A 26,108-nucleotide genomic window follows, 5' to 3' on the forward strand; every position below is an offset into this window, starting at 1 on the left:
GTCCATCCATTTCCTACCGCTTATTCCCTTTGGGGTCGCGGGGGGCGCTGGTGCCTATTATTCATTAATTATTAATACTTATCATTAATTATGACACTATTGTTCATTTTTGTTTGACTATCTTTGGATTGTTTTGTGTCATGTTTGTGTGTTCTCTCAATTGCTCTGTTGATTGCTATTCTGACTGTTCTTGGGCCGGATTTGGTTTTGGAATTGTATTCTTATTTTTGTATTATTGTGTATTATTTTGTTGGATAGATTAATGAAAAAAATGTAATTAAAAAAATGTTCACCGGAAATTAGTGCATTTGTACCCGTTTTAATAATCAATAACTGTATCATTATTTATCATACAGTTATTGATTATTAAAATCAATAACTGTATCATTATTTATCATACTCCTCTCTGAGCTGCTACCTTACCGTGGTAGAGGAGTTTGCGTGTCCCAATGATCCTAGGAGCTATGTTGTCTGGGGGTTTTCATGCCCCCTGGTAGGGTCTCCCAAGACAAACAGGTCCTAGGTGAGTGATCAGACAAAGAGCAGCTCAAAGACTTCTATGGAATTACAACGAAATGAACCCAGATTTCCCTCGCCCGGACGTGGGTCACCGGGGCCCCGCTCTGGAGCCAGGCCCGGAGTTGGGGCACGATGGCGAGCGCCTGGTGGTCGGGCCTGTTCCCATGGGGCCCGGCCGGGCACAGCCCGAAGAGGCAACGTGGGTCATCCCTCCAATGGGCTCACCACTCATAGGAGGGGCCATAGAGGTCGGGTGCATTGTGAGCTGGGCGGCAGCCGAAGGCGGGGCACTTGGCGGTCCGATCCTCGGCTACAGAAGCTAGCTCTTGGGACGTGGAACGTCACCTCACTGGGGGGGAAGGAGCCTGAGCTAGTGCGCGAGGTAGAGAAGTTCCGGCTGGATATAGTCGGACTCACCTCGACGCACAGCAAGGGCTCTGGAACCAGTTCTCTCGAGAGGGACTGGACCCTCTTCCACTCTGGCGTTGCCGGCAGTGAGAGGCGACGGGCTGGGGTGGCAATTCTGGTTGCACCCCGGCTCAAAGCCTGTACGTTTGAGTTCAACCCAGTGGACGAGAGGGTAGCTTCCCTTCGCCTTCGGGTGGGGGGACGGGTCCTGACTGTTGTTTGTGCTTACGCACCAAACAGCAGTTCAGAATACCCACCCTTTTTGGGTACACTCGAGGGAGTACTGGAAAGTGCTCCTCCGGGTGATTCCCTTGTCCTACTGGGAGACTTCAACGCTCATGTTGGCAACGACAGTGAAACCTGGAGAGGCGTGATTGGGAAGAATGGTCGCCCGGATCTAAACCCGAGTGGTGTTTTGTTATTGGACTTTTGTGCTCGTCACAGTTTGTCGATAACAAACACCATGTTCAAACATAAGGGTGTCCATATGTGCACTTGGCACCAGGACACCCTAGGCCGCAGTTCCATGATCGACTTTGTAGTTGTGTCATCGGATTTGCGGCCTTATGTTTTGGACACTCGGGTGAAGAGAGGGGCGGAGCTTTCTACCGATCACCACCTGGTGGTGAGTTGGCTGCGATGGTGGGGGAGGATGCCGGACAGACCTGGCAGGCCCAAGCGCATTGTGAGGGTCTGCTGGGAACGTCTGGCAGAGTCTCCTGTCAGAGAGAGTTTCAATTCACACCTCCGGGAGAACTTTGAACATGTCACGAGGGAGGTGCGGGACATTGAGTCCGAGTGGACCACGTTCCGAACCTCTATTGTCGAGGCGGCTGATTGGAGCTGTGGCCGCAAGGTTGTTGGTGCCTGTCGTGGCGGTAATCCCAGAACCCGTTGGTGGACACCAGCAGTGAGGGATGCCGTCAAGCTGAAGAAGGAGTCCTATCGGGTTCTTTTGGCTCATAGGACTCCGGAGGCAGTGGACGGGTACCGACGGGCCAAGCGGTGTGCAGCTTTAGCGGTCGCGGAGTTAAAAACTCGGACATGGGAAGAGTTCGGGGAAGCCATGGAAAACGACTTCCGGACGGCTTCGAAGCGATTCTGGACCACCATACGGCGCCTCAGGAAGGGGAAGCAGTGCACTATCAACACCGTGTATGGTGCGGATGGTGTTCTGCTGACTTCGACTGCGGATGTTGTGGATCGGTGGAGGGAATACTTCGAAGACCTCCTCAATCCCACCAACACGTCTTTCTTTGAGGAAGCGGTGCCCGGGGAATCTGTAGTGGACTCTCCTATTTCTGGGGCTGAGGTCGCTGAGGTAGTTAAAAAGCTCCTCGGCGGCAAGGCCCCGGGGGTGGATGAGATCCGCCCGGAGTTCCTTAAGGCTCTGGATGCTGTGGGGCTGTCTTGGTTGACAAGACTCTGCAGCATCGCGTGGACATCGGGGGCGGTACCTCTGGATTGGCAGACCGGGGTGGTGGTCCCTCTCTTTAAGAAGGGGGACCGGAGGGTGTGTTCCAACTATCGTGGGATCACACTCCTCAGCCTTCCCGGTAAGGTTTATTCAGGTGTACTGGAGAGGAGGCTTCGCCGGATAGTCGAACCTCGGATTCAGGAGGAACAGTGTGGTTTTCGTCCTGGTCGTGGAACTGTGGACCAGCTCTATACTCTCGGCAGGGTTCTTGAGGGTGCATGGGAGTTTGCCCAACCAGTCTACATGTGCTTTGTGGACTTGGAGAAGGCATTCGACCGTGTCCCTCGGGAAGTCCTGTGGGGAGTGCTCAGAGAGTATGGGGTATCGGAATGTCTTATTGTGGCAGTCCGCTCCCTGTATGATCAGTGCCAGAGCTTGGTCCGCATTGCTGGCAGTAAGTCGGACACGTTTCCAGTGAAGGTTGGACTCCGCCAAGGCTGTCCTTTGTCACCGATTCTGTTCATAACTTTTATGGACAGAATTTCTAGGCGCAGTCAAGGCGTTGAGGGGTTCCGGTTTGGTGGCCACGGGATTAGGTCTCTGCTTTTTGCAGATGATGTAGTCCTGATGGCTTCATCTGGCCGGGATCTTCAGCTCTCACTGGATCGGTTCGCAGCCGAGTGTGAAGCGACCGGAATGAGAATCAGCACCTCCAAGTCCGAGTCCATGGTTCTCGCCCGGAAAAGGGTGGAGTGCCATCTCCGGGTTGGGGAGGAGACCCTGCCCCAAGTGGAGGAGTTCAAGTACCTAGGAGTCTTGTTCACGAGTGGGGGAAGAGTGGATCGTGAGATCGACAGGCGGATCGGTGCGGCGTCTTCAGTAATGCGGACGTTGTATCGATCCGTTGTGGTGAAGAAGGAGCTGAGCCGGAAGGCAAAGCTCTCAATTTACCGGTCGATCTACGTTCCCATCCTCACCTATGGTCATGAGCTTTGGGTCATGACCGAAAGGATAAGATCACGGGTACAAGCGGCCGAAATGAGTTTCCTCCGCCGGGTGGCGGGGCTCTCCCTTAGAGATAGGGTGAGAAGCTCTGCCATCCGGGAGGAGCTCAACGTAAAGCCGCTGCTCCTCCACATCGAGAGGAGCCAGATGAGGTGGTTCGGGCATCTGGTCAGGATGCCACCCGAACGCCTCCCTAGGGATGTGTTTAGGGCACGTCCAGCTGGTAGGAGGCCACGGGGAAGACCCAGGACACGTTGGAAAGACTATGTCTCCCGGCTGGCCTGGGAACGCCTCGGGATCCCCCGGGAAGAGCTAGACGAAGTGGCTGGAGATAGGGAAGTCTGGGCTTCCCTGCTTAGGCTGCTGCCCCCGCGACCCGACCTCGGATAAGCGGAAGATGATGGATGGATGGATGGATTATTTATCATAGGAAGATGATACTTATATCACTTAACTTGTCTTTAAAAGGCCTACTGAAAGCCACTACTACCAACCACGCAGTCTGATAGTTTATATATCAATGATGAAATATTAACATTGCAACACATGCCAATACAGCCTTTTTAGTTAACTAAATTGCAATTTTAAATTAAATTTCCCGTGAGTTCCTTGTTGAAAACGTCACGGAATGATGATGAACTCGCGTACGCGTGACGTCAAGGACTGTCAGGAAATATTAGCGCTGCACCACTAGCGACTAAAAGTCGTCTGCTTTAATCGCATAATTACACAGTATTCTGGACATCTGTGTTGCTGAATCTTTTGCAATTTGTTCAATTAATAATGGAGACTATTAAGAACAATGCTGTTGGTGGAAAGCGGTGGATTGCAGCTGTCTTTGGCACCGAGGCATTGCTGGTGTTTCCTTGTTTGTTGTGAAGCAGAGCGGTCAAGCGAACATGTTTTCTCTAAGTCAACCAGCATGTTTTTGGATGGGAAAATTTTGATATATATATCTTACCGGAGACATCATTGGATTATTCGTCGGCCTGCAGCAGCTGTCAAAAAAGGCAGCTGTGAGCTTGGCTCTTCGGCTTCTCTCTGAGACACTGCGTGTTCACCGCAGACACCCGACCTCGAGGTATGTCTTTACAATCTCACTAAAACACTATTAAAACAATAAGCAGATAAGGGATCCTCCAGAATTATCCTAGTAAATGTGTCTAATTACATCTGAAACGCTCACACTGCTGCTGCCCGGAGCCGTCGCTTTTTTTTCTTCTAGTCCTTCACTATCAATATCCTAATTCAAGAATTTTTCATCCTCGCTCAAATTAATGGGGAAATTGTCGCTTTCCACGTCCCAAGAGCTAGCTTCTGTAGCCGAGGATCGGACCGCCAAGTGCCCTGCCTTCGGCTGCCGCCCAGCTTTTTACGTTTCCAGTGAGGGTTGGACTCCGCCAAGGCTGTCCTTTGGCACCGATTCTGTTCATAACTTTTATGGACAGAATTTCTAGGCGCAGCCAAGGCGTTGAGGGGTTCCGGTTTGGTGGCCACGGGATTAGGTCTCTGCTTTTTGCAGATGATGTAGTCCTGATGGCTTCATCTGGCCGGGATCTCCAGCTCTCACTGGATCGGTTCGCAGCCGAGTGTGAAGCGACCGGAATGAGAATCAGCACGTCTAAGTCCGAGTCCATGGTTCTCGCCCGGAAAAGGGTGGAGTGCCATCTCCGGGTTGTGGAGGAGACCCTGCCCCAAGTGGAGGAGTTCAAGTACCTAGGAGTCTTGTTCACGAGTGGGGGAAGAGTGGATCGTGAGATCGACAGGCGGATCGGTGCGGCGTCTTCAGTAATGCGGACGTTGTATCGATCCGTTGTGGTGAAGAAGGAGCTGAGCCGGAAGGCAAAGCTCTCAATTTACCGGTCGATCTACGTTCCCATCCTCACCTATGGTCATGAGCTTTGGGTCATGACCGAAAGGATAAGATCACGGGTACAAGCGGCCGAAATGAGTTTCCTCCGCCGTGTGGCGGGGCTCTCCCTTAGAGATAGGGTGAGAAGCTCTGCCATCCGGGAGGAACTCAACGTAAAGCCGCTGCTCCTCCACATCGAGAGGAGCCAGATGAAGTGGTTCGGGCATCTGGTCAGGATGCCACCCGAACGCCTCCCTAGGGATGTGTTTAGGGCACGTCCAGCTGGTAGGAGGCCACGGGGAAGACCCAGGACACGTTGGGAAGACTATGTCTCCCGGCTGGCCTGGGAACGCTTCGGGATCCCCCGGGAAGAGCTAGACGAAGTGGCTGGAGATAGGGAAGTCTGGGCTTCCCTGCTTAGGCTGCTGCCCCCGCGTCCCGACCTCGGATAAGCGGAAGATGATGGATGGATGGATGGATGGATTGTCGCTTTCTCGGTCTGAATTGCTCTTACTCCTGGTGGCTCCCATTATAAACAATGTGAATACGTGCGGAGCCCTGCAACTCATGATGTCACGCGCACATACTTCCGGTAAAGGCAGGACTTTTCTATTAGTAGCCAAAAGTTGCGAACTTTATCGCCTTTCAGCAAAAATATGGCGATATCGCGAAATGATCAAGTATGACACATAGAATGGACCTGCTATTCCCGTTTGAATAAGAACATCTCATTTCAGTAGGCCTTTAAAATACCTTCATTTTAAAAATGTTACATACATACCTAGACATTGTTTTCAACTTACCAGTTTGCTGCGGATTTGCCCGTCACTGCGCATGCGCGCTCCTGCCATCGAACCGCGTAGCCGAACCCGGCCCACAATTCCACCCAAATAACGTTGCATGGCGCAAAAACAGCGGATTATTTTGCCAAAAGGCCACAAAAGGGCAGCACACGACCTGACAAAAATATCGCTTATCATTCGGCGTGCGGCAAAACGACCTCCAATAACCGCGAGTGATCATAAAACACCATTTTGCAGAACGGCTGACGTTAGCCTTGTCGTGGAGCAGTTTAGCATGTTAGCACGCTCGCTAATGCCATTGACATTGACAACAACAACATGAATATTTGGCCTACCGAGCGTTCAGCAGGGAGCATAAAGCCCATTTAAATAATAAAAGTTATTTGTGGCATTGTACACGTAGTATGAAGAATAATTATAGGCGCGAACATTAGCTACAAGTCTAACGTCTTTTATTTCCGGTGCTAAGGAGTCAACAAGTCGAATAAAGTGTGAAGACGCGACCTGACAGCGACCCCAAGAGGGCAAACTGCGGAACTACAACACAAAACTGCAGTCAGTCATGTTTATTGTGCGAATAAAGGATGGAAATTATTATTTAGCCCTATTTTTCATCAAGTTCAAACCATTACACCTTCAAAATTTGACTCAATCAATCAATCAATCAATCAATCAATCAATCAAAGTTTATTTATATAGACCTAAATCACGAGTGTCTCAAAGGGCTGCATAGGCCATAATGATATCCTCGGCTCAGATCCCACATCAGGGCAAGAAAAAACTCAACCCAATGGGAGCACAATGAGAAACCTTGGAGGGGAGGTGGATCTAACCTAATACTGTGAGAGTCCCGTCCATAGTGGATCTAGTTAATAGTGTGAGAGTCCAGTCCATAGTGGATTCAACATAATATTGTGAAAATCCAGTCCAGAGTGGATCTAACATAATAGTGTGAGAGTCCAGTCAATGGTGGATCTAACATAATAGGTTGAGAGTCCAGTCCATAGACGATTTAGTTAATAGTGTGAGAGTCCAGTCCATACTGGATCTAACATAATAGTTCGAAAGTCCAGTCCATAGTGGATCTAACATAATAGTGTGAGAGTCCAGTTAATAGTGGATGTAACATGGTAGTGTGAGAGTCCAGTCCATGGTGTCATTGGTGGATCTAACACAATAGTGTGAGAGTCCAGTCCATAGACGATTTAGTTAATAGTGTGAGAGTCCAGTCCATACTGGATCTAACATAATAGTGTTAGATCTAGTATGGATCTAACATAATAGTGTGAGAGTCCAGTCCATAGTGGATCTAACATAATAGGGTGAGAGTCCAGTCCATAGTGGAGCTAGTTGATAGTGTGAGAGTCCAGTCCATAGTGGATTTAACATAATAGTATGAGAGTCCAGTCCATAGTGGATCTAGCATAATTGTGTGAGAGTCCAGTCCATAGTGTATCTAGAATAATAGTGTTGAGTCCAGTCCATAGTGGATCTAGTTAATAGTGTGAGAGTCCAGTCCATAGTGGATCCACCATAATAGTGTGAGAGTCCAGTCCATAGTGGGTCAAACATAATACTGTGAGAGTCCAGTCCATAGTGGATCTAGTTAATAGTGTGAGAGTCCAGTCCATAGGGGATCTAACATAATAGTGTGAGAGTCCAGTCCATAGTGGATATAACAAAATAGTGTGAGAGTCCAGTCCATAGTGGATCTAGTTAATAGTGTGAGAGTCCAGTCCATAGTGGATCCAACATAATAGTGTGAGAGTCCAGTCCATGGTGGATCTAACATAATAGTGTGAGAGTCCAGTCCATAGTGGATTTAACATAATAGTGTGAGAGTCCAGTCCATAGTGGATCTAACATAATAGTGTGAGAGTCCAGTCCATAGTGGATATAACATAATATTGTGAGAGTCGAGTCCATGGTGGATCTAACGTAATAGTGTGAGAGTCCAGTGTATAGCGGATCTAAAATAATAGTGTGAGAGTCCAGTCCATAGTGGATCAAACATAAAAGTGTGAGAGTCCAGTCCATAATGGATCTAGTTATTAGTGTGAGAGTCCAGTTCATGATGGATCTAACATAATAGTGTGAGAGTCCAGTCCATGGTGGATCTAACATAATAGTGTGAGGGTCCAGTCTATAGTGGATCTAGTTAATAGTGTGAGAGTCCAGTCCATACTGGATCTAACATAATAGTGTGAGAGTCCAGTTAATAGTGGATCTAACATAATATTGTGAGAGTCCAGTCCATTGTCGATCTCGTTAATAGTGTGAGAGTCCAGTCCATACTGGAGCTAACATAATAGTGTGAGAGTCCAATCCATGGTGGATCTAACATAATAGTGTGAGAGTCCGTCTATGGTGGATCAAGCATAATACTGTGAGAGTCCAGTCCGTAGTGGATCCAGCATAATAGTGTGAGAGTCCAGTCCATGGTGGATCTAACATAATAGTGTGGGAGTCCAGTCCATAGTGGATATAACATAATTGTGTGAGAGTCCAGTCCATAGTGGATTTAACATAATAGTGTGAGAGTCCAGTCCATAGTGGATATAACATAATATTGTGAGAGTCCAGTCTAAGGTGGATCTAACATAATTGATGCTAACTGTTATCATGGTAACGATAGCATATACGAATGTTGTTGTGTACATGTCACATTCATGTAGTTTGGTAATTTGACACCTACTTACTGTTAGCATGCTCACATTAGCATGTTAGCAGTTTTTAGCTATTTTTGGAGGTATACACCACAGAGTCAGATATTTTAGTACTTGACGCATGTTTACTGTTAGCATGCCAACATTAACATGTTAGCATTTTTAGCCGTTTTTGTCAGTCAGACACTTTGGTACTTGACGCTTACTAATTCTTAAATCACATTGTTTTGGTACCTGACCTCTTTTGGCTAGTGTGCTAACTGGTAGCATTTCAGTTAGCATTCAACATTCTCAAACAACTTCTACTGAAATCGTCTTTATTTAGCACGGACACAAAAAACAAGGAGACGGATGGTTCATTGTTGAGGGGGAGAACAAGGAAGGGTCTCCGGCACGGGCTGACACCTTTCCACCACGGCATTGATCTCGCCCACGCTCACGCCGTCGTAGGTGCCCGTGATGGACGTCCAGCGGGTGTCCCCGTTGTGGTCGGTGCGGCTGAGCCGGGCCGTGAAGGGGATGTCGGCGCTCATCTTCCTGCCGTCCATCCTGACGCTGCAGGAGAAGTTGGGCGGCACCATCAGTTCCACGCTGACCGAGTGGCTGATGGCCTCCACCACGCTGGTCCCCTCCGAGAAGGTCACCAGCTGCTCCTTGGTGAAGTCGACGGTCCCGGGTCCCAGGATGGGCACCTTGGCCTTCATGGTGGACACAGAGCCGTTACGGGTTTCCTTGCCGGTCTCCCAGGTTTTCTTTGTAGCGCTGGTCTTCTCTAGGCTGACCGTCTTCATCACGGCGCCGCACTCCAGGTTGGTGACTTTGGCCATCTGCAGGGTTTCCGGGGGATGGTGGAAGAGCTCCATGCGGTCTACGGCGTACTCCACGTGGGAGATGTGCTGACTGTACACGTCTGTGTTGATGGCCAGGACCTGGTACTTCTTGTACCAGTACTCCTCGCCCTCCCAGGGCAGGAAGAAGGCCTCGTGCTGGCTCACCACCTTGCCAAGGCCGTACTTGTTCTTGCCCACAAAGATGTCCACTTGGTCGCAGGTACTGACGGCGTACCGTGGGACGGACCCGTACGAGTCCTCCACCCACTCCAGAAACTCAAAGTGATCCACGTTGACCAGGACCTCAAACTTGGACGAGGCGTACTCTTTGTCGGCGTAGGAGTAGCGACAGAAGTCGCCTTTGGTGGCCGTGAAGAAACCCGCCTCGCAGTTGACTTTGCAGACATAGTCCGTGCGCTCCGCGTAGCCGTTAAAGATGGCCACCGCCCCGTTCGGCAGGGAACCGTTCCACGACACCCATTTGAGGTTGCTGTGTTCTCTGAACACGTAGGAGGAGTCTGACGTCTCCTCCGGTTTTTGGGTCTGGATGACGGTCGGATCCTTCATGGCCACCCTGGAAGGGACGACCTCCCCCAGTGTCGCCTTTAGCCATGCTGCCGGACAACAAGGCACGTTAGCATAGCATTCATTATGGGAGAATTCATTAAACATTTTGGAACAAAAACCCCAGGGACCACTGAATCTAGTTAGTTACTTTGTTAGATAGCTAATTGGCTACTTAGTTAGTTTTAATAGTTACTTAACTAAGTTAGTTATTTAGCTAAATTGTTAGTTGTATAGCTAGAAATTATTCATTTAATTAGTTATTTATGTATTTAGTGAGGTAGGTAGCTAGTTGGTTACTTAGCTTGCTATTTAGTTAGCCATCTAATTAGTTATTTAGCTAGATTGCTATTTAGTAAGTTAGCATCTTAGTTAGCTATTTAATTAGTCACTTTGCAAACTAGAGGGTTGGTTAGCTCATTTTCTAGCTAGTTAGTGATTTAGCTGGATAGTTATTTAGAAAGGTAATGTCTTTGTTCGATAGTTTTTTACTTGGTTACTTAGTTATTGGGGCCCTGCGATGAGGTGGCGACTTGTCCAGGGTGTACCCTGCCTTCCGCCCGATTGTAGCTGAGATAGGCACCAGCGCCCCCCGCGACCCCAAAGGGAATAAGCGTTAGAAAATGGATGGATGGACTTAGTTATTGGCAAACTAGTTAGTTGGTTTGATAGTGAGTTAGTTAATCACTTTGTTGAATAGCTGATTAGTTGATTTAACTAGTTAGCTTTAGTATACCTAGTTAGTTGCTTAGTTAGCTTGTTAGTTAGCCATCTATTTAATAACTTTATTAGTTATCTGGTTAGTTAATTAGCTAGTTATTTAATCAGGTTATTAGTTATTTAGTTAGCTTGTAAGTTAGTTTGGCAACTATGCAGTTTTCTGCTTAGATAGCTAGCTTGTTTGATATTTAGCTGGTTAGTTATGTAACCAGATATCTTCCTAATGTTTTTGTTTTTTTGCTAGCTAGTTATTGAATTAGTTAATGTATTGGTTAGATAGTTAATTTGTTATTTAGCTAGTTATTTATATAACTAGTTCATTCGTAATTTACCTAGTTAGTTAGCTAATTAATTAGCCAGTTAGTCAATCACTTAGTTAGTTACCAAGTCATCTGGATAGTTAGCCAGTTATGTATTATGTTACTGTATTGGTTAGATAGTTCATTTTTATTTAGCGAGTTAGGTATATAACCTCATTTGTTAGTAATCTAACTAGTTAGTTAGCTAATTAATTAACCAATTAGTCAACCACTTAATTAGTTACATAGTCTCCTGGACAGCTAGCTAGTTAACTAGATCACTAGTTAGTTATTTAACTAGTTATTAAGTGAACTACACAATAATTTGTTAGTTAGTTCGCCAGCTAGTTCGTTAGTTATTTAGCTAGTAAATAAGTTAATTATTTTGTTATTAATCCATGTATTATGTTTGTATTTTGCTAGCTAGTTAGTTATTTTCTTAGCTTTTTGAATATCTAAATATTTAATCTCTTAGTTGATTAGGTAGTTATATGGCTTGTTAGTTAACCACACAGGTAGTTAATCAGTTTGGTAGCTATTAAGTTGGCTAATTTGTTAGTTAGTTCGATAGCTAGCTTGATAGTTATTTAGCTACTTCTTAAGTTAATTATTTAGTTATTCATCTTGATAGTTAGTTATTTATTTAGTTAGCTTGTTGGATATTTAGCTAGTTCAGTACTGAGCTATTTAGCAAGTTAGCAAGGCAGGGGGGTGTCACAGATTGCTGCGGGGTTTGTTCTCCCGGGATGCAAACGGACTATTCCGGACCAGGCGTGAAGGTAGGAACATATTTAATTGTTGACTATCAATAGGTACAAACAAAGGGGCGCACAAGGCAAAGGCACAACTTAGCGCATGATACAAAAACTTACACATAGGCAGAAACTAGGGCCATGAAACAAAACTCGCTAAACTGTGGCATGAGTAAACAAAACTTACTTGGCAGAGCATGAATCTATGGCATGAACAGAGGAAATACAGAGTAATGTCGCCAGCTACTACTAACTGGCAAAACAGGCTTAAATAGGGACAAGCAGTAGAAAATGAATGTATGAATGAACTGAACAAAACATGATCTAGACCGCAGATCATGACACCTTCCGCCTGAACGCAGCTGGGATAGGCTCCAGCGACCCTCCGCAACCCCAAAAAGGGACAAGCGGTAGAAAATGAATGAATGAATGAACTAAACAAAACATGATCTAGACCGCAGATCATGACACCTTTCGCCTGAACACAGCTGGGTTAGGCTCCAGCGACCCCCCCGCAACCTCAAAAAGGGTCAAGCGGTGAAAAATGAATGAATGAATGAATGAATGATCTAAACAAAACATGATCTAGACCGCAGATCATGACACCTTCCGCCTGACTGCAGCTGGGATAGGCTCCAGCGACCCTCCACAACCCCAAAAAGGGATAAGCTGTAGAAAATGAATGAATGAATGAACTGAACAAAACATGATCTAGACCGCAGATCATGACACCTTCCGCCTGAATGCAGCTGGGATAGGGTCCAGGGACCCCCCCGCAACCTCAAAAAGGGTCAAGCGGTGAAAAATGAATGAATGAATGAATGAATGATCTAAACAAAACATGATCTAGACCGCAGATCATGACACCTTCCGCCTGACTGCAGCTGGGATAGGCTCCAGCGACCCTCCACAACCCCAAAAAGGGATAAGCTGTAGAAAATGAATGAATGAATGAACTAAACAAAACATGATCTAGACCGCAGATCATGACACCTTCAATCCAATCCACTTTATTTATATAGCACATTTAAACAACAAGAACGTGCTGCACAGCCATGTTAAAAACAATATTAAAAAACAATATTATGCATCCACCAATGACCTTCCGCCTGAACGCAGCTGGGATAGGCCCCAGCGACCCCCCCCTGCAATCCCAAAAAGGGACAAGCGGTAGAAAATGAATGAATGAACTAAACAAAACATGACCTAGACCGCAGATCATGACACCTTCCGCCTGAATGCAACCCCAAAAAGGGACAAGGGATAGAAAATGAATGAATGAATGAATGAACTAAACAAAACATGATCTGGACCGCAAATTATGACACCTTCCGCCTCAATGCAGCTGGGATAGGCTCCGGCGACCCGAGAGGACAAGCGGTATATATATATGTGTATATATATATATATATATATATATATATATATATATATATATATATATATATATATATATATATATATATTCCGTGGTAGAGCGCAATATGTATGTGTGGGAAAAATCACAAGACTACTTCATCTCTACAGAACTGTTTCATGAGGGGTTCCCTCAATCATCAGGAGATTTCCTGATGATTGAAGGAACCCCTCATGAAACAGTTCTGTAGAGATGAAGTTGTCTTGTGATCTTTCCCACACCTACATATATATATATATATATATATATATATATATATATATATATATATATATATATATATATATATATATATATTAGGGATGCACAGATTAATCGGTAACCGAATATATTTGGCCGAATATGGCAAAAAAAGCCACATTCGGCCTTCGGTGGAATGAGTTAAAAGCAAGGCCGAATAGTGGCGTGTGACGCAAAGACGCAATTTTTTTGACGCGGTGACGCAATCTACCAACGTGCAGTGTTCATTTAAATTGTTTTATACATAGTTAGTTTCCTTCTTTTTATTCTGAAGCTGAAGTACTGTTATTGACAAATCTGTTCTGGCCTGGGATATGTTGTGTACCTGAATAAGTGTATGAGGTTACAAGCACACACTTAATTGAGATTTACTTGAGCCTTCTGTTTACATTATTAGCATATCTGCTGTGGCTAAGCAGACTTTTGCCAAAAGGACAATAATTCATTTGTTGTTGGTTTATCCACTTTAATGCACTTTATTTTTTTTTTTGGAATGCATGTTTTGTTTGAAGGCCTAATATAAATGAAAAACTGTGCTTTTTTTTGAAAAGCAAAGGCTACTGGAATATTAAAAAATGTCAATATTCAATAAAAATGTGCTTTATTTGAAAAACAGGTCTAAAAATGTATTCTAGGCTATTTATGCAACGTAAAAAAGTTGTGAAAAACTGCATTTATTATTCGGTATTTGGTATTCGGCCTTCGGCCAAGCGCTCAAATTTTTTTCGGTTTCGGCTTCGGCCACAAATTTTCATTTCGGTGCATCCCTAATACATATGTATATATATATATATATGTAGGTGTGGGAAAAAATCACAAGACTACTTCATCTCTACAGATCTGTTTCATGAGGGGTTCCCTCAATCATCAGGAGATTTTAATGGAAGCATTCACATACAATGGTTTATATAGGGCACAGAGTGGGTGGGTACAGGCAGGCGTAGGGTGTGGTGATTGGCTCATGTGTTACCTAGGAGGTGTTTCCGCCTGTGGCGGCATGTTGAAATGATTTCACTGCGCTTGTTGAGGGATGATAGATCTGGATGATATATAATAAACAGTTTCTCTTTTAAGCATAAGTTGCATCTTTTATTACCACTGTTGTAAGGTGTGCTGGATGCAAGAATTTGCCATGTTATTGAATATTCAACATTATTGTCTTTGAGGTTCCAAATGTGTTTGCTGAGTTCGGTAGAATTCTGCAAAGTCTGGTTTCTAAAGGAGGCGTTGTGATTATTCCATCTTGTTTTGAACGCTCCTTCGGTTAATCCTACGTACGTGTCGGATGTGTTAATGTCCTTGCGTATTACCTTTGCTTGGTAAACGACTGATGTCTGTAAGCACCTTCCGTTGAGAGGGCAATCAGGTTTCTTGCGACAGTTACATTCATTATTGGTTTCAGAGTCGTTTAGTCTGGGGGTAGGCAGTCCTTTTGCAATTGCTTTGTTGTGGTTTGAAATGATTTGTTGCATGTTATTCATACAGCTGTAGCTCAATTTAATGTTGTTCTTGTTGAATATTTTTCTTAGGGTGTTGCCTTTGGGGAAGTGTTTGTCGATCAGAGTGAGGAACTTGCGGCCGATGTTGGTTGAGACGTCTTTGCTGAATGGCGGATTGTACCAGATGATGTTGTTTCGTTTTCTGCTCTTTTTTGGTTGGTTTCCTGGGGTGGGTTCATAGGTGAGGGTGAAGTTGTATCCGCTTTCATCAAGTGCTTTCTGGTACGGGGGGGTTGGTTGGTCGAATTCAGCTTTGCTGGATGACAGCATCGATAGCCTTTTATTAATTCCGGTAGGTATTCTTTTCGTGGTGGTGGGTGGGTGGTTGCTGTCGTGGTGCACGTATTGGAGTGTTGTGTTGGGTTTCGTGAATGGTTGGTAGCTGTTATTTCTCAGGTTGAAAGTGACGTCGAGGAAGTTGACGGTTTGCTTGTTGGCTTCAATCGTGATCCGTAGGCCGTTTTCTTTGAAGATTTGGCATATGCGCTTCTTGGTGTTCTCGCTGCTCCTTGGCGAGGCGCGGCACACTGCCAGTCCATCATCACGGTAAATACCAAGGTTCAGGTTGAGGCTAGCAAGCTGGGAGAGGAGGAAACTCCCAACGAGTTCGCACGTTTCTGCTCCGTCAAAACTCCCCATAGTAACGTCAAATGTTGAATTGTTCTTTTTTTGCCATGGTGTACTGTTGTGGATGAGTATGGAGTTCTTTGCGTGGATGATGATGTTTCTTTCGTTGCCTGTGATTGAGTCGTAGTCCGAGGCGAAGTTTAGTGCTTGGGTCAGTAGGTCTTGCGTGATGGAAGGGTAAAATTCTTCGATGTCGAAGGAGATAAAGTTGTGTTGTTGTTTGTCTTGGATTATATATCATCCAGAGCTATCATCGCTCAACAAGCGCAGTGAAATCATTTCAACATGCCGCCACAGGCGGAAACACCTCCTAGGTAACACATGAGCCAATCACCACACCCTACGCCTGCCTGTACCCACCCACTCTGTGCTCTATATAAACCATTGTATGTGAATGCTTCCATTAAAATCTCCTGATGATTGAGGGAACCCCTCATGAAACAGTTCTGTAGAGATGAAGTAGTCTTGTGATTTTTCCCACACCTACATATTGCGCTCTACCACGGTATCGAGCACTATTCTCCGGATAATCCAATCAAGACATATATATATATATATATATATATATATATATATATATATATATATATATATATATATATATATATATATATATATATATATACATGTATATATATATATATATATATATATATATATATATATACATGTATGTATTGTCATGCCCGGCTCTGCCGGTTAGTGTTTGGGGCACTTTGGTCCTCCGACCCGCAGGTGGAGCTGGTCTGTGAAGACGTGCAACATCTCAGAGGGCTGCTGATTGGGCGGCCTATAAAAGGCCTCCCATCAGCATGCTCTCGCTCTCATGCTCTCTCTCTTTCTCTCTCTCGTCCCACAGGCACATTCGTTTGGTGACCGTATGGTCACGGCAACGACGGCCGGGATTAGCACCACACTAACACCCTTTTGGACAACACTCATTTACTGATACATTCCTTGGTTAATTCACATTACTGATCACTGATACATGTTGTAAATAAAAGATCTGTTGGCTAAAATGTACAAATCGGTGTGGTCTCCCTTAATGTTACAGCCACTAACAAGCCAGTGGTTGTGACATATGGGGGCTTGTCCGGGAATTGAACCCAGGACCTCTCGCACCTCCCCATTCACAAATCCTGAACACAAGTGAATTTTGTGCAACGGTACAGAAAATGACTGCATGCCTATTCCTCTAATCAAAACACATTTCCCAGTGTCAGATGCTGTGGAAAATGGCAAAACTGCTCCAGAAATGAAACTCTCGGATGCCCCAGTGTCTCTTAAGATTTTAACTGGAACTTTTTGTGTCTCTCCAACCAATGACACCCAGCCATCACTAATGAATGGAGCGAAATCAGACGCAGCTGACTCTACTGATTTCGTCTGCTCGTCTGACACAGATGCCCCATCTTCAATCACTTGCTCACAATGAACTTCCAAACGAGGTAACGGTGTTAGATCAGAGACGCCAAAATCAACTGGATGCACAACAGAAACACACCCAGCTACCTTGGCATTAGATTTACGGCCTTTCAACAGCGGGCAGTCCTTTTTCCAATGTCCCTCCTGCAAACAGTAATGACATTTATTCGTCGGGCTTGGGCGAGATTTGCTACTTCCATTATCAAATTTAGGAACATTACTGGAATTGCCATAATTGGATCGATTTGAACTACGACCATAACGAGGAGGAGAACGTTGTGGAGGAGAACGAGCAGGATCATAACGTTGGTGGCTATTATACCGTGGAGGACTGCTGTAAGGCCTACGTTTATGAGTCAACACAAAGGTATCAGCAAGCGAGGCTGCCTCCTCCACTGACTTTGCCTTTTGCTCATTAATGTAGGTTGCAATTCGATCTGGTACAATGTTCTTAAACTGCTCCAAAATCAACAAATCACGCAAATTTTCGTAAGTTGAGACAGACTCTGAAGTGAGCCACCGGTTAAAATAAGTACTCAACTCTCTTGCCACTTCAGCATGGGTCTGATTAGCACGTTTACGCCAGTTTCTGAAACGTTGTCTGTAAGCTTCTGGATTCAGTTCATAACATTTCAAAACCGCTTTTTTCACCTCAGCATACTTGTGCCTATCAACAGGTGTTAATGCCAAGTATGCCTCCCGTGCGCGTCCTACTAGTACAGTTTGCAAAAGCACCGTTCTATCCTCTTCACTTCACTTTTTGTCAGAGGCCATCTGTTCAAACAGTGAGAAAAACACGTCTGGGTCACGTTCGTCAAACTTTGGAACATACCTTACCATGCTATCCATACTTGACCCGGACAGATTTCCACTAATCTTACCTTCTGACATTAGTTTCAAACGATCCTGTTCAATTTTAATTTTCTCAAGCTGTACTGTAAGGTCCATTTCACCTTTTTTCAAATCCATTTCTTTTTCAAATTTGAGTCTCTCCATATCTGCTTTCTGTTGCAATTCTCGTTCTAATTTGATTTTTTCCAGTTCAAAAAGACGTTCTTTCTCCTTAGCCTGTTGCGCCCACTCAAATTCAAGTGCCTTCATCTCTCTTTGTTGCTCAAAAGTCAGTATGCCTACCCTCTCTGACTGCATAGGCTCTGACATACCCTTCACATGAGCGTCACCACCTTTTCCTGAAGGCAAAATGCTCTGCTCACACAAAAACTCGTGAATGGAGTCACGCAAGGGTCCCTTCTTACCAGTTCTAATGGCTGATGACAATTCCATGCCATACTTTTCTGCCAATTGCAACAACTGTTCCTTATTAAGGGCAAACAACAATTTCTCAGATGGTGCTTCCACAAAAGCCTCCATCCTGCTCAACCCAGGCCGTCAGTACCAATCTGGCTACTGTACCAAACCAACAATGAAACTACTGAAAAAACAACCCAACCAAAAACTAGCTCTAATTACGCTAGGCTCTCTCTCTCCAACCAATCTAACCAGGTCTCTAAAACATTACAGTTATGTTAACACAGCAAACTAACCTCGGAGCATCCCCCTAAACATTTTCCCCCCACTAGACTAATCTATTTTCACACAGAGCCCGAGGACGAGGATCATTTACTCACCAATACCTGTGGAGACGTACCATCCCGACAAAGCCGATTCAGCCGTTTCTCCAAGGCGGTGCCCTCGCCCAGGCTCTGTGACAGCAGGAACCTAGAACCCGTACCCTCTCACTTTTCTACAGTCTTTCAAAGGGTCCACCAACCAGCGCCTGTTGCGCTGGGCACTGTTTCTGCAGCCATTCCACATGTTGATCCGCCATATTCGCGGGGTGGAAAATGTAATGGCTGATGCGCTCTCTCGGGCTCTGGACCAGGAGGTCTAATCATCTCCACTCACTCCTAACCTGCGGTTCGGAGGACCAAAGTGCCCCAAACACTAACCGGCAGAGCCGGGCATGACACAACCGAGCATTTGACTAAAGCTCAGGTGAAAATGAAGCTGCGTTATGACCGTAAAGCGAAGATCAGAGTTTTCAATCCAGGTGATCAAGTTTTAGCTTTGCTGCCCATTCCGGGGTCACCATTTACAGCAAAATACTCTGGTCCATTTACGGTTATGAGCCAAGTGTCAGATCTCAATTATTTACTGTCAACTCCTGATCGTAAACGATCACAGCAACTGTGTCATGTGAATTTACTCAAGCCTTACCACTCTGCAGGTTCCGACAAGGCGGGTGGGATTGCTGCGAGTCCAGTGGGTCTAGCCGTTGGGGTTGGGGAACCGCTCAACTGGCCGGAGGTGGCAGCTTGGGATGAAGTGCGCGCACCTGATGATTCAGTGTTACACGGGCGCTTAGATAATACTCAGCAGTTAAAGGAGCTAGATAGTCTCCTCGGTCATTTAAGTGAGGTACAGCGTAAACAGTTGTCGGATTTGATTTTTGAGTTTTTGCCTTTGTTTTCCGACACTCCAACCTGTACCACACTAATTGAACATGACATTGACACACAGGGGGCCCGCCCAATACGACAAAGATTTTATCGAGTGGCTCCCGATAAACAGAAGAGTATGGAGGACAGTGTGCAGTATCTGCTTGATCATGGTCTCGCCAAGCCATCTTACTCCAGTTGGGCATCGCCATGTCTACTGGTGAAAAAGTCAGATAACACCTATAGATTCTGTACGGATTATAGGAAAGTAAATGCTGTGACTAGACCAGATTATTTTCCATTGCCACGTATCGAGGACTGTGTGGATCAGGTTGGGAGTGCTCGTTATGTCAGCAAATTTGATTTATTGAAAGGTTACTATCAAGTGCCTTTGACGCAGAGAGCGCAGGAGATATCTGCATTCATTACCTCTTCCGGTTTGTACTCGTATACTCGAATGAGCTTCGGTTTGCGGAATGCTCCTGCAACCTTCCAACGGCTCATGAATAGGGTCGTTGGGGTGCTCGGTTTATTTGGACGACGCCGTTTGTCATTCAGACAGTTGGGACGAACATTTGGCTCGCATTCGAGCGCTTTTCCAGAGGTTGGTGGCAGCAAACCTCACAGTAAATTTAGCGAAATGCGAGTTTGCGCGTGCCACAGTCGTCTATTTGGGTAAAGTAGTCGGCCAGGGGATGGTGCGGCCCGTTAACGCAAAGGTGGCAGCTATTGATAATTTCCCTGTGCCGGCGACGAAGAAAGAACTTATGCGCTTTTTGGGTATGATCGGGTACTACCGCAATTTTTGCTGCAATTTTTCAACTGTTGTATCTCCTCTGACCAATTTGTTGAAGGGTGGCGCCAAATTCATTTGGTCGGAGGAGTGTCAGCAGGCTTTCCAGAATGCAAAGCTTTTGTTAACATCAGCTCCGGTCCTGGCTGCACCCAAACTGGATCTGCCATTCCAGCTGCAGGTGGATGCAAGCCAGGTGGGAGCAGGTGCGGTCCTCCTGCAGGCTGATGATGATGGAGTAGCCAGACCGGTTTGCTATTTTTCAAAAAAATTCAACAAATACCAATTTAATTATTCAGTGATTGAAAAGGAAGCATTAGCATTGATTTGGGCATTGCAACACTTTGAAGTCTATGTGGGAGGGGGTCTCCATCCAATTGTGGTCTACTCAGATCACAACCCTCTCACTTTTCTACAGTCTTTCAAAGGGTCCACCAACCAGCGCCTGTTGCGCTGGGCACTGTTTCTGCAGCCATTCCACATGTTGATCCGCCATATTCGCGGGGTGGAAAATGTAATGGCTGATGCGCTCTCTCGGGCTCTGGACCAGGAGGTCTAATCATCTCCACTCACTCCTAACCTGCGGTTTTTCTCTGTTTCCCTTAAAGGTCGCTGTCCGGGTACCAGGATTTGCTGGGTGCAGGGAAGGTCGGAGGGTAAGGAGGGTGTTTGGGATGGTTTGGGTTCTGGTTGGTCTGGGGTGGAGGGGAGGTGCGTCATTGGGACTAGAATATAGCTACTGGGGCTACTGTAGGTTTTGGTTTTCTATTTTTTGATGGTGCTTCAGAGACCCAGTTAACACGGGTCTCTGTTTTTAAGGGGGGGGATGTCATGCCCGGCTCTGCCGGTTAGTGTTTGGGGCACTTTGGTCCTCCGACCCGCAGGTGGAGCTGTCGGTTGCTGCCGGTTAGTGTTTGGGGCACTTTGGTCCTCCGACCCGCAGGTGGAGCTGGTCTGTGAAGACGTGCAACATCTCAGAGGGCTGCTGATTGGGCGGCCTATAAAAGGCCTCCCATCAGCATGCTCTCGCTCTCATGCTCTCTCTCTTTCTCTCTCTCGTCCCACAGGCACATTCGTTTGGTGACCGTATGGTCACGGCAACGACGGCCGGGATTAGCACCACACTAACACCCTTTTGGACAACACTCATTTACTGATACATTCCTTGGTTAATTCACATTACTGATCACTGATACATGTTGTAAATAAAAGATCTGTTGGCTAAAATGTACAAATCGGTGTGGTCTCCCTTAATGTTACAGCCACTAACAAGCCAGTGGTTGTGACAGTATATATATATATGTATAACACACAACCATACTAGAGATGGGGAAGAAGTCGGACGTGACTCACCGGACGGGCCCTGAAGTCGGGGGACGCCAAGAGGGTCCGACTGCAGCGTGGGGCCGCAGAAGTGAAGCAGAACCAGGAGGACAACACACCCGGTCATCTACACACAAACAACGCATTTTATTTTTATACACTTTCGAAATGGAAGTTACTAAAAAAAAAATAAAAAAAATAATAAAACAGCCAGCAGCTGAATAGTGCAATTCTCTTTACAGCCTTTAGGAGGCAGCAACATTTTTTCTGAGGTTTTTTTCTTTTGGTCTATAAGTGATCTTATTGTGTTGGAGCAGGGGTCGGCAACCTAAAATGTTGAAAGAGCCATATTGGACCAAAATTACAAAAACAAATATGTCCGGAATAAAAGCCATATTACATACAGATAGTGAGTCCTGAGATATTAAGAGGACTTGAAGCTCAAATATAGCAACAAACGAGGCATAATGAAGCTATGTGTACATAAAGCTAGCCTAAATAGCATGTTAGCATTGATTAGCTTGCAGTCACGCAGTGACCAAATATGTCTGATTACCACTCCACACAAGTCAATAACATCAACAAAACTCACCTTTGTGCATTCATGCACCACGTTAAAAGTTTGGTGGACAAAATGAGACAGAAAAAGAAGTGGCATAAAACACGTCTTAGAAAGTCGGAGAAAGTTGTACATGTAAACTAGGGGTGTCCAAAGTGCGGCCCGGGGGCCATTTGCGGCCCGCAGCTAATTGTTTAGTGGCCCGCCACATATTCTGGAAATGCTATTGCAAAAATAAAAACAATAAACACTAAAAAAAGGACAATGAGGTGAAATCTAGCAGGGAAAAGTTGCAATGTTGACACAAAGCTGCCATGCAGGCTGTTTGTTTTTCTTTTGTCTTTCTTTATTTTGCTCTTATTGCCAATGCTAAAAAAATAAATAAAATAAAAATTGTTTTTTATAATGAATTATTGACCTTTTTAAGGCTCCAATTACTTCAAATATTTCACTTTTTAATGTTTTATGTGGAAAATATTATGTGCATATATTGTGTGGTTGCCATATAAAAACAGTGTTTTCTTTGACAAAAGAGCATAAAACCAACAAAATAATAGTTCAAACGTAAAATCGACAGATATATCTGAAGTTGATCTCGTAACTTAAAGGGGAACATCATCACCAGACCTATGTAAGCATCAATATATACCTTGATGGTGCAGAAAAAAAGACCATATATTTTTTTAACCGATTTCCGAACTCTAAATGGGTGAATTTTGGCGAATTAAACGCCTTTCTGTTTATGGCTCTTTTGGCGATGACGTCAGAACGTGACGTCGCCGAGGTAACACAGCCGCCATTTTCATTTTCAACACATTGCAAACACCGCGTCTCAGCTCTGTTATTTTCCGTTTTTTCGACTATATTTTGGAACCTTGGAGACATCATGCCTCGTCGGTGTGTTGTCGGAGGGTGTAACAACACTAACAGGGAGGGATTCAAGTTGCACCACTGGCAAGAAATCTGCAGCCAGACCCCCATTGAATGTGCCGGAGTGTCTGCACATTTGACCGGCGATGCTAAGGCAGACATGGCACAGAGATGTATGGATAACCTGCAGATGCATTTGCAACGATAAAGTCAACGAAATCACAAAGGTGAGTTTTGTTGATGTTGACTTATGTGCTAATCAGACATATTTGGTCGCGGCGTGACTGCCAGCTAATCGATGCTAACATACTACGCTAATCGATGCTAACATGCTATTTACCGGCGGTGCTAAAGCAGACATGGCACCGAGATGTATGGATAACCTGCAGATGTATTTGCAACTATATTACGTTTCCTTCCAGCCACATTTAATGCGAAAAAAACACTTACTCATCGACGGATTTAAGTTGCTCCAGTGTCAAAAGATGCGAAAGTCCTGATCGTTTGGTCTGCACATTTTACCGGCGATGCTAACGCAGCTATTCTGCCATGCTATGACTATGAATATCGTCAATAGCTATTCGCTCAATAGCTTCAGTTTCTTCTTCAATACTTTCATACTCCAACCATCCGTTTCAAAACATGCGTAATCTGTTGAATCGCTTAAGTCGCTGAAATCCGAGTCTGAATCCAAGCTAATGTCGCTATATCTTGATATGGTATTCGCCATTGTTTGTTTACATTGGCAGCACTGTGTGACGTCACAGGAAAATGAACAGTGGCTTTGAGAGAGCGAAAATAAGGCACTTTAAAGCTTTTTTTAGGGATATTCCGGGACCGGTAAAATTAAAAAAAATAAATAAAAAAATACAACAAGCCACTGGGAACTGATTTTTATTGTTTTTAACCCGTTTGAAATTGCGATAATGTTCCCCTTTAAGTGTTGAAAGTAAAACAAATAATATAAAAAATGTATCACTTTGTGAGTGGGGGACCTTTTGGATCCCAAAGATATTTAGTGGCATTTTATTGATTTTTTTCACTGTGATTATTCAGAAATAATAATACATTTAAATCAATGGTGTCCTGTACTATTGATCTTTTTAGGACTCCAATTACATCAGATCAAACATTTCTTTCTGAATGTTTTGGGCAATGGGGGAAATACTGCATACCGTATTTCCTTGAATTGCCGCAGGGCATATAGTATGCGCAAAATAATTAGCGCATGCTTAGTATTACCGCCTGGTCAAACTCGTGACTTCCCCTGTCATCATTTTCAAAATGCAAGAGGCTGATTTCAATACCGGTAATTTGAAATCGCGATTAAGAGCTATTCAGTAGGATTTAAGGTCCGAGCTTACATCACACTAAAATTTTTACTGCATGCCTTTGGTAAGTGCTGGAGTGAGAAGAGGTTTTAAAATAATTAGCGCATGCTTACTTTTACCGCATGCCTTTGGTAAGCGCAGGAGTGAGAAGAGGTTTTAAATTAATTAGCGCCCCGGCGGCAATTCAAGGAAATACGATATTTCAGTTTTACTATAAAAAACAAAGTTGTCTATGACTGAAAAGGCATAAAACCTTTTTTTTAAATTTTTTTATTTTATATCAGCCTGATTTACTGTAAGCGTTACATAACAAATGAAAATAACAATTTGACTTATTTTTAACACGTTAATGACGGAGACCCTCTATGGTCCCTGGGAGTCCTAAAGGTAAAAAAAAAAAAAAGAATACATATATTTTGTTATGGTTTGAAAATGAAAAATCTCAAAACGTATTTGGTTTAATTTTTCCGTATGTGGCCCTCAGTGGAAAAAGTTTGGACACCCCTGATGTAAACAAACTACGATGAGTTCAAGGACCGCCAAGATTAGTAGGACAAAACGTCGCTCGCCAAATACTGGAATCAGTGAAGCATGTTTATTAAAAACAGTGTGCTTTATAACAATTAGGGAGGTTTTTGTCATGTTTGCCTTCCTACAGAAACCATATTAAAACAAAAAAAAAATATATTTTTTAGAATTTTTTCCCCACTCATCTTTTTCCATTTTTCATACATTTTTAAAAAAAGCCCCAGACAGCCACTAGGGCGGCGCTAAAGAGCTGCGGGTTGCCGACCCCCCTTGTTAGAATATTCAAATCTTTTCCTGTCTGTCTTTCCGAATCTTTTCATAGCGCGCTCGAGAGCGAGGAGAGGAGGAGATTTACCTTGACAGCTTCCCGCCGCGCCGCCGCCGCCTTCGCCGCCGTCGGCCGGCCTTTAAAAGCCGGGAGTCTGGATATTGCCCCCAATAAAGGTGCGCACGTTGACCCTGCGCTCAGTCCCACTTTCACTCTGCAGTGTTCAAGGGAAAAAGGTGATGACAACCATAGAACAGCTGCTACCTTCTGTCCTGGCTGATCAGTTCAACATCTTTTGGGGCGGTATAGCTCGGTTGGTAGAGCGGCCGTGTCAGCAACTTGAGGGTTGCAGGTTCAATTCCCGCTTCCGCCATCCTAGTCACTGCCGTTGTGTCCTTGGGCAAGACACTTTACCCACCTGCTCCCAGTGCCACCCACACTGGTTTAAAAATGTAACTTAGATATTGGGTTTCACTATGTAAAGTGCTTTGAGTCACTAGAGAAAAGCGCTATATAAATATAATTCACTTCACTTATTTTAGGTATTTTTATTATTATCATTTTTTGGACAAAATGCTAACAGCTAGCATGCTAGCAACCCCGCCCCAACTTAAATCAACTTAAACAAGTTGAAAACGTTATTCGGGTGTTTGACGCATTAAAAAAAAAACGCCCCCCGGACACCCCGGCAAAAGAGGACTTGTCCGGGGGAAGGAGGATGTATGATCCGCGTAGCTCAGGGGTCACCAACCTTTTTGAAAGCAAGAGCTACTTCTTGGGTACTGATTAATGCGAAGGGCTACCAGTTTGATACACACTTAAATAAATTGCCAGAAAATGCCAATTTGCTCAATTTACCTTTAATAAATAAATCTATATATATAAAAAAAATGGGTATTTCTGTCTGTCATTCCGTCGTACGTTTTTTTTCCTTTTACGGAAGGTTTTTTGTAGA

General features: G+C 44.7%; 2 protein-coding genes and 1 long non-coding RNA gene across 4 annotated transcripts in view; 1 reads left to right on the forward strand and 2 right to left on the reverse strand.

The window, feature by feature from the left end:
• The window catches only part of ptrh1 (peptidyl-tRNA hydrolase 1 homolog), an 11,087-nt gene extending 4,607 nt beyond the window's left edge, over positions 1-6,480 (reverse strand). The window contains exon 1 of one of the 2 annotated variants that reach the window (XM_061896456.1): positions 6,005-6,480. In XM_061896456.1, coding sequence (XP_061752440.1) covers positions 6,005-6,181 — 177 coding nt within the window. In that variant the 5' untranslated portion in view covers positions 6,182-6,480. Of the gene's footprint in view, positions 1-4,310; positions 4,759-6,004 lie in introns of those variants that run through there. The other variant, XM_061896462.1, reaches the window with a different exon arrangement.
• A 2,485-nt stretch (positions 6,481-8,965) lies between these two features.
• LOC133564314 (natterin-3-like) lies at positions 8,966-25,280 on the reverse strand. The gene is made up of 3 exons (XM_061918572.1): positions 25,241-25,280; positions 21,628-21,724; positions 8,966-10,114 (listed from the first exon to the last, which is right to left on the reverse strand). The coding sequence occupies exons 2-3, from the start codon at positions 21,722-21,724 to the stop codon at positions 9,027-9,029; spliced, it is 1,185 nt and encodes a 394-aa protein (XP_061774556.1). The 5' UTR covers positions 25,241-25,280; the 3' UTR covers positions 8,966-9,026.
• On the forward strand, positions 20,006-21,501 carry LOC133564268 (uncharacterized). Its single transcript, XR_009809266.1, has 2 exons — positions 20,006-20,930; positions 21,342-21,501. It is a non-coding gene; the product is annotated as an uncharacterized LOC133564268 (long non-coding RNA).
• Positions 25,281-26,108: the final 828 nt, after the last annotated feature.

This window comes from Nerophis ophidion, linkage group LG01 (genome assembly GCF_033978795.1).
Source record: "Nerophis ophidion isolate RoL-2023_Sa linkage group LG01, RoL_Noph_v1.0, whole genome shotgun sequence".
Taxonomy (NCBI): domain Eukaryota; kingdom Metazoa; phylum Chordata; class Actinopteri; order Syngnathiformes; family Syngnathidae; genus Nerophis; species Nerophis ophidion.

Bases quoted from the DNA above. Each gene is read 5' to 3' on its own strand.
- LOC133564314 (XM_061918572.1), bottom strand. From the start codon at position 21,724: ATGACCGGGTGTGTTGTCCTCCTGGTTCTGCTTCACTTCTGCGGCCCC. The intron at 10,115-21,627 runs GTGAGTCACGTC...GTTGTCCGGCAG, and splicing joins CCGACTTCAGGGCCCGTCCG to CATGGCTAAAGGCGACACTG.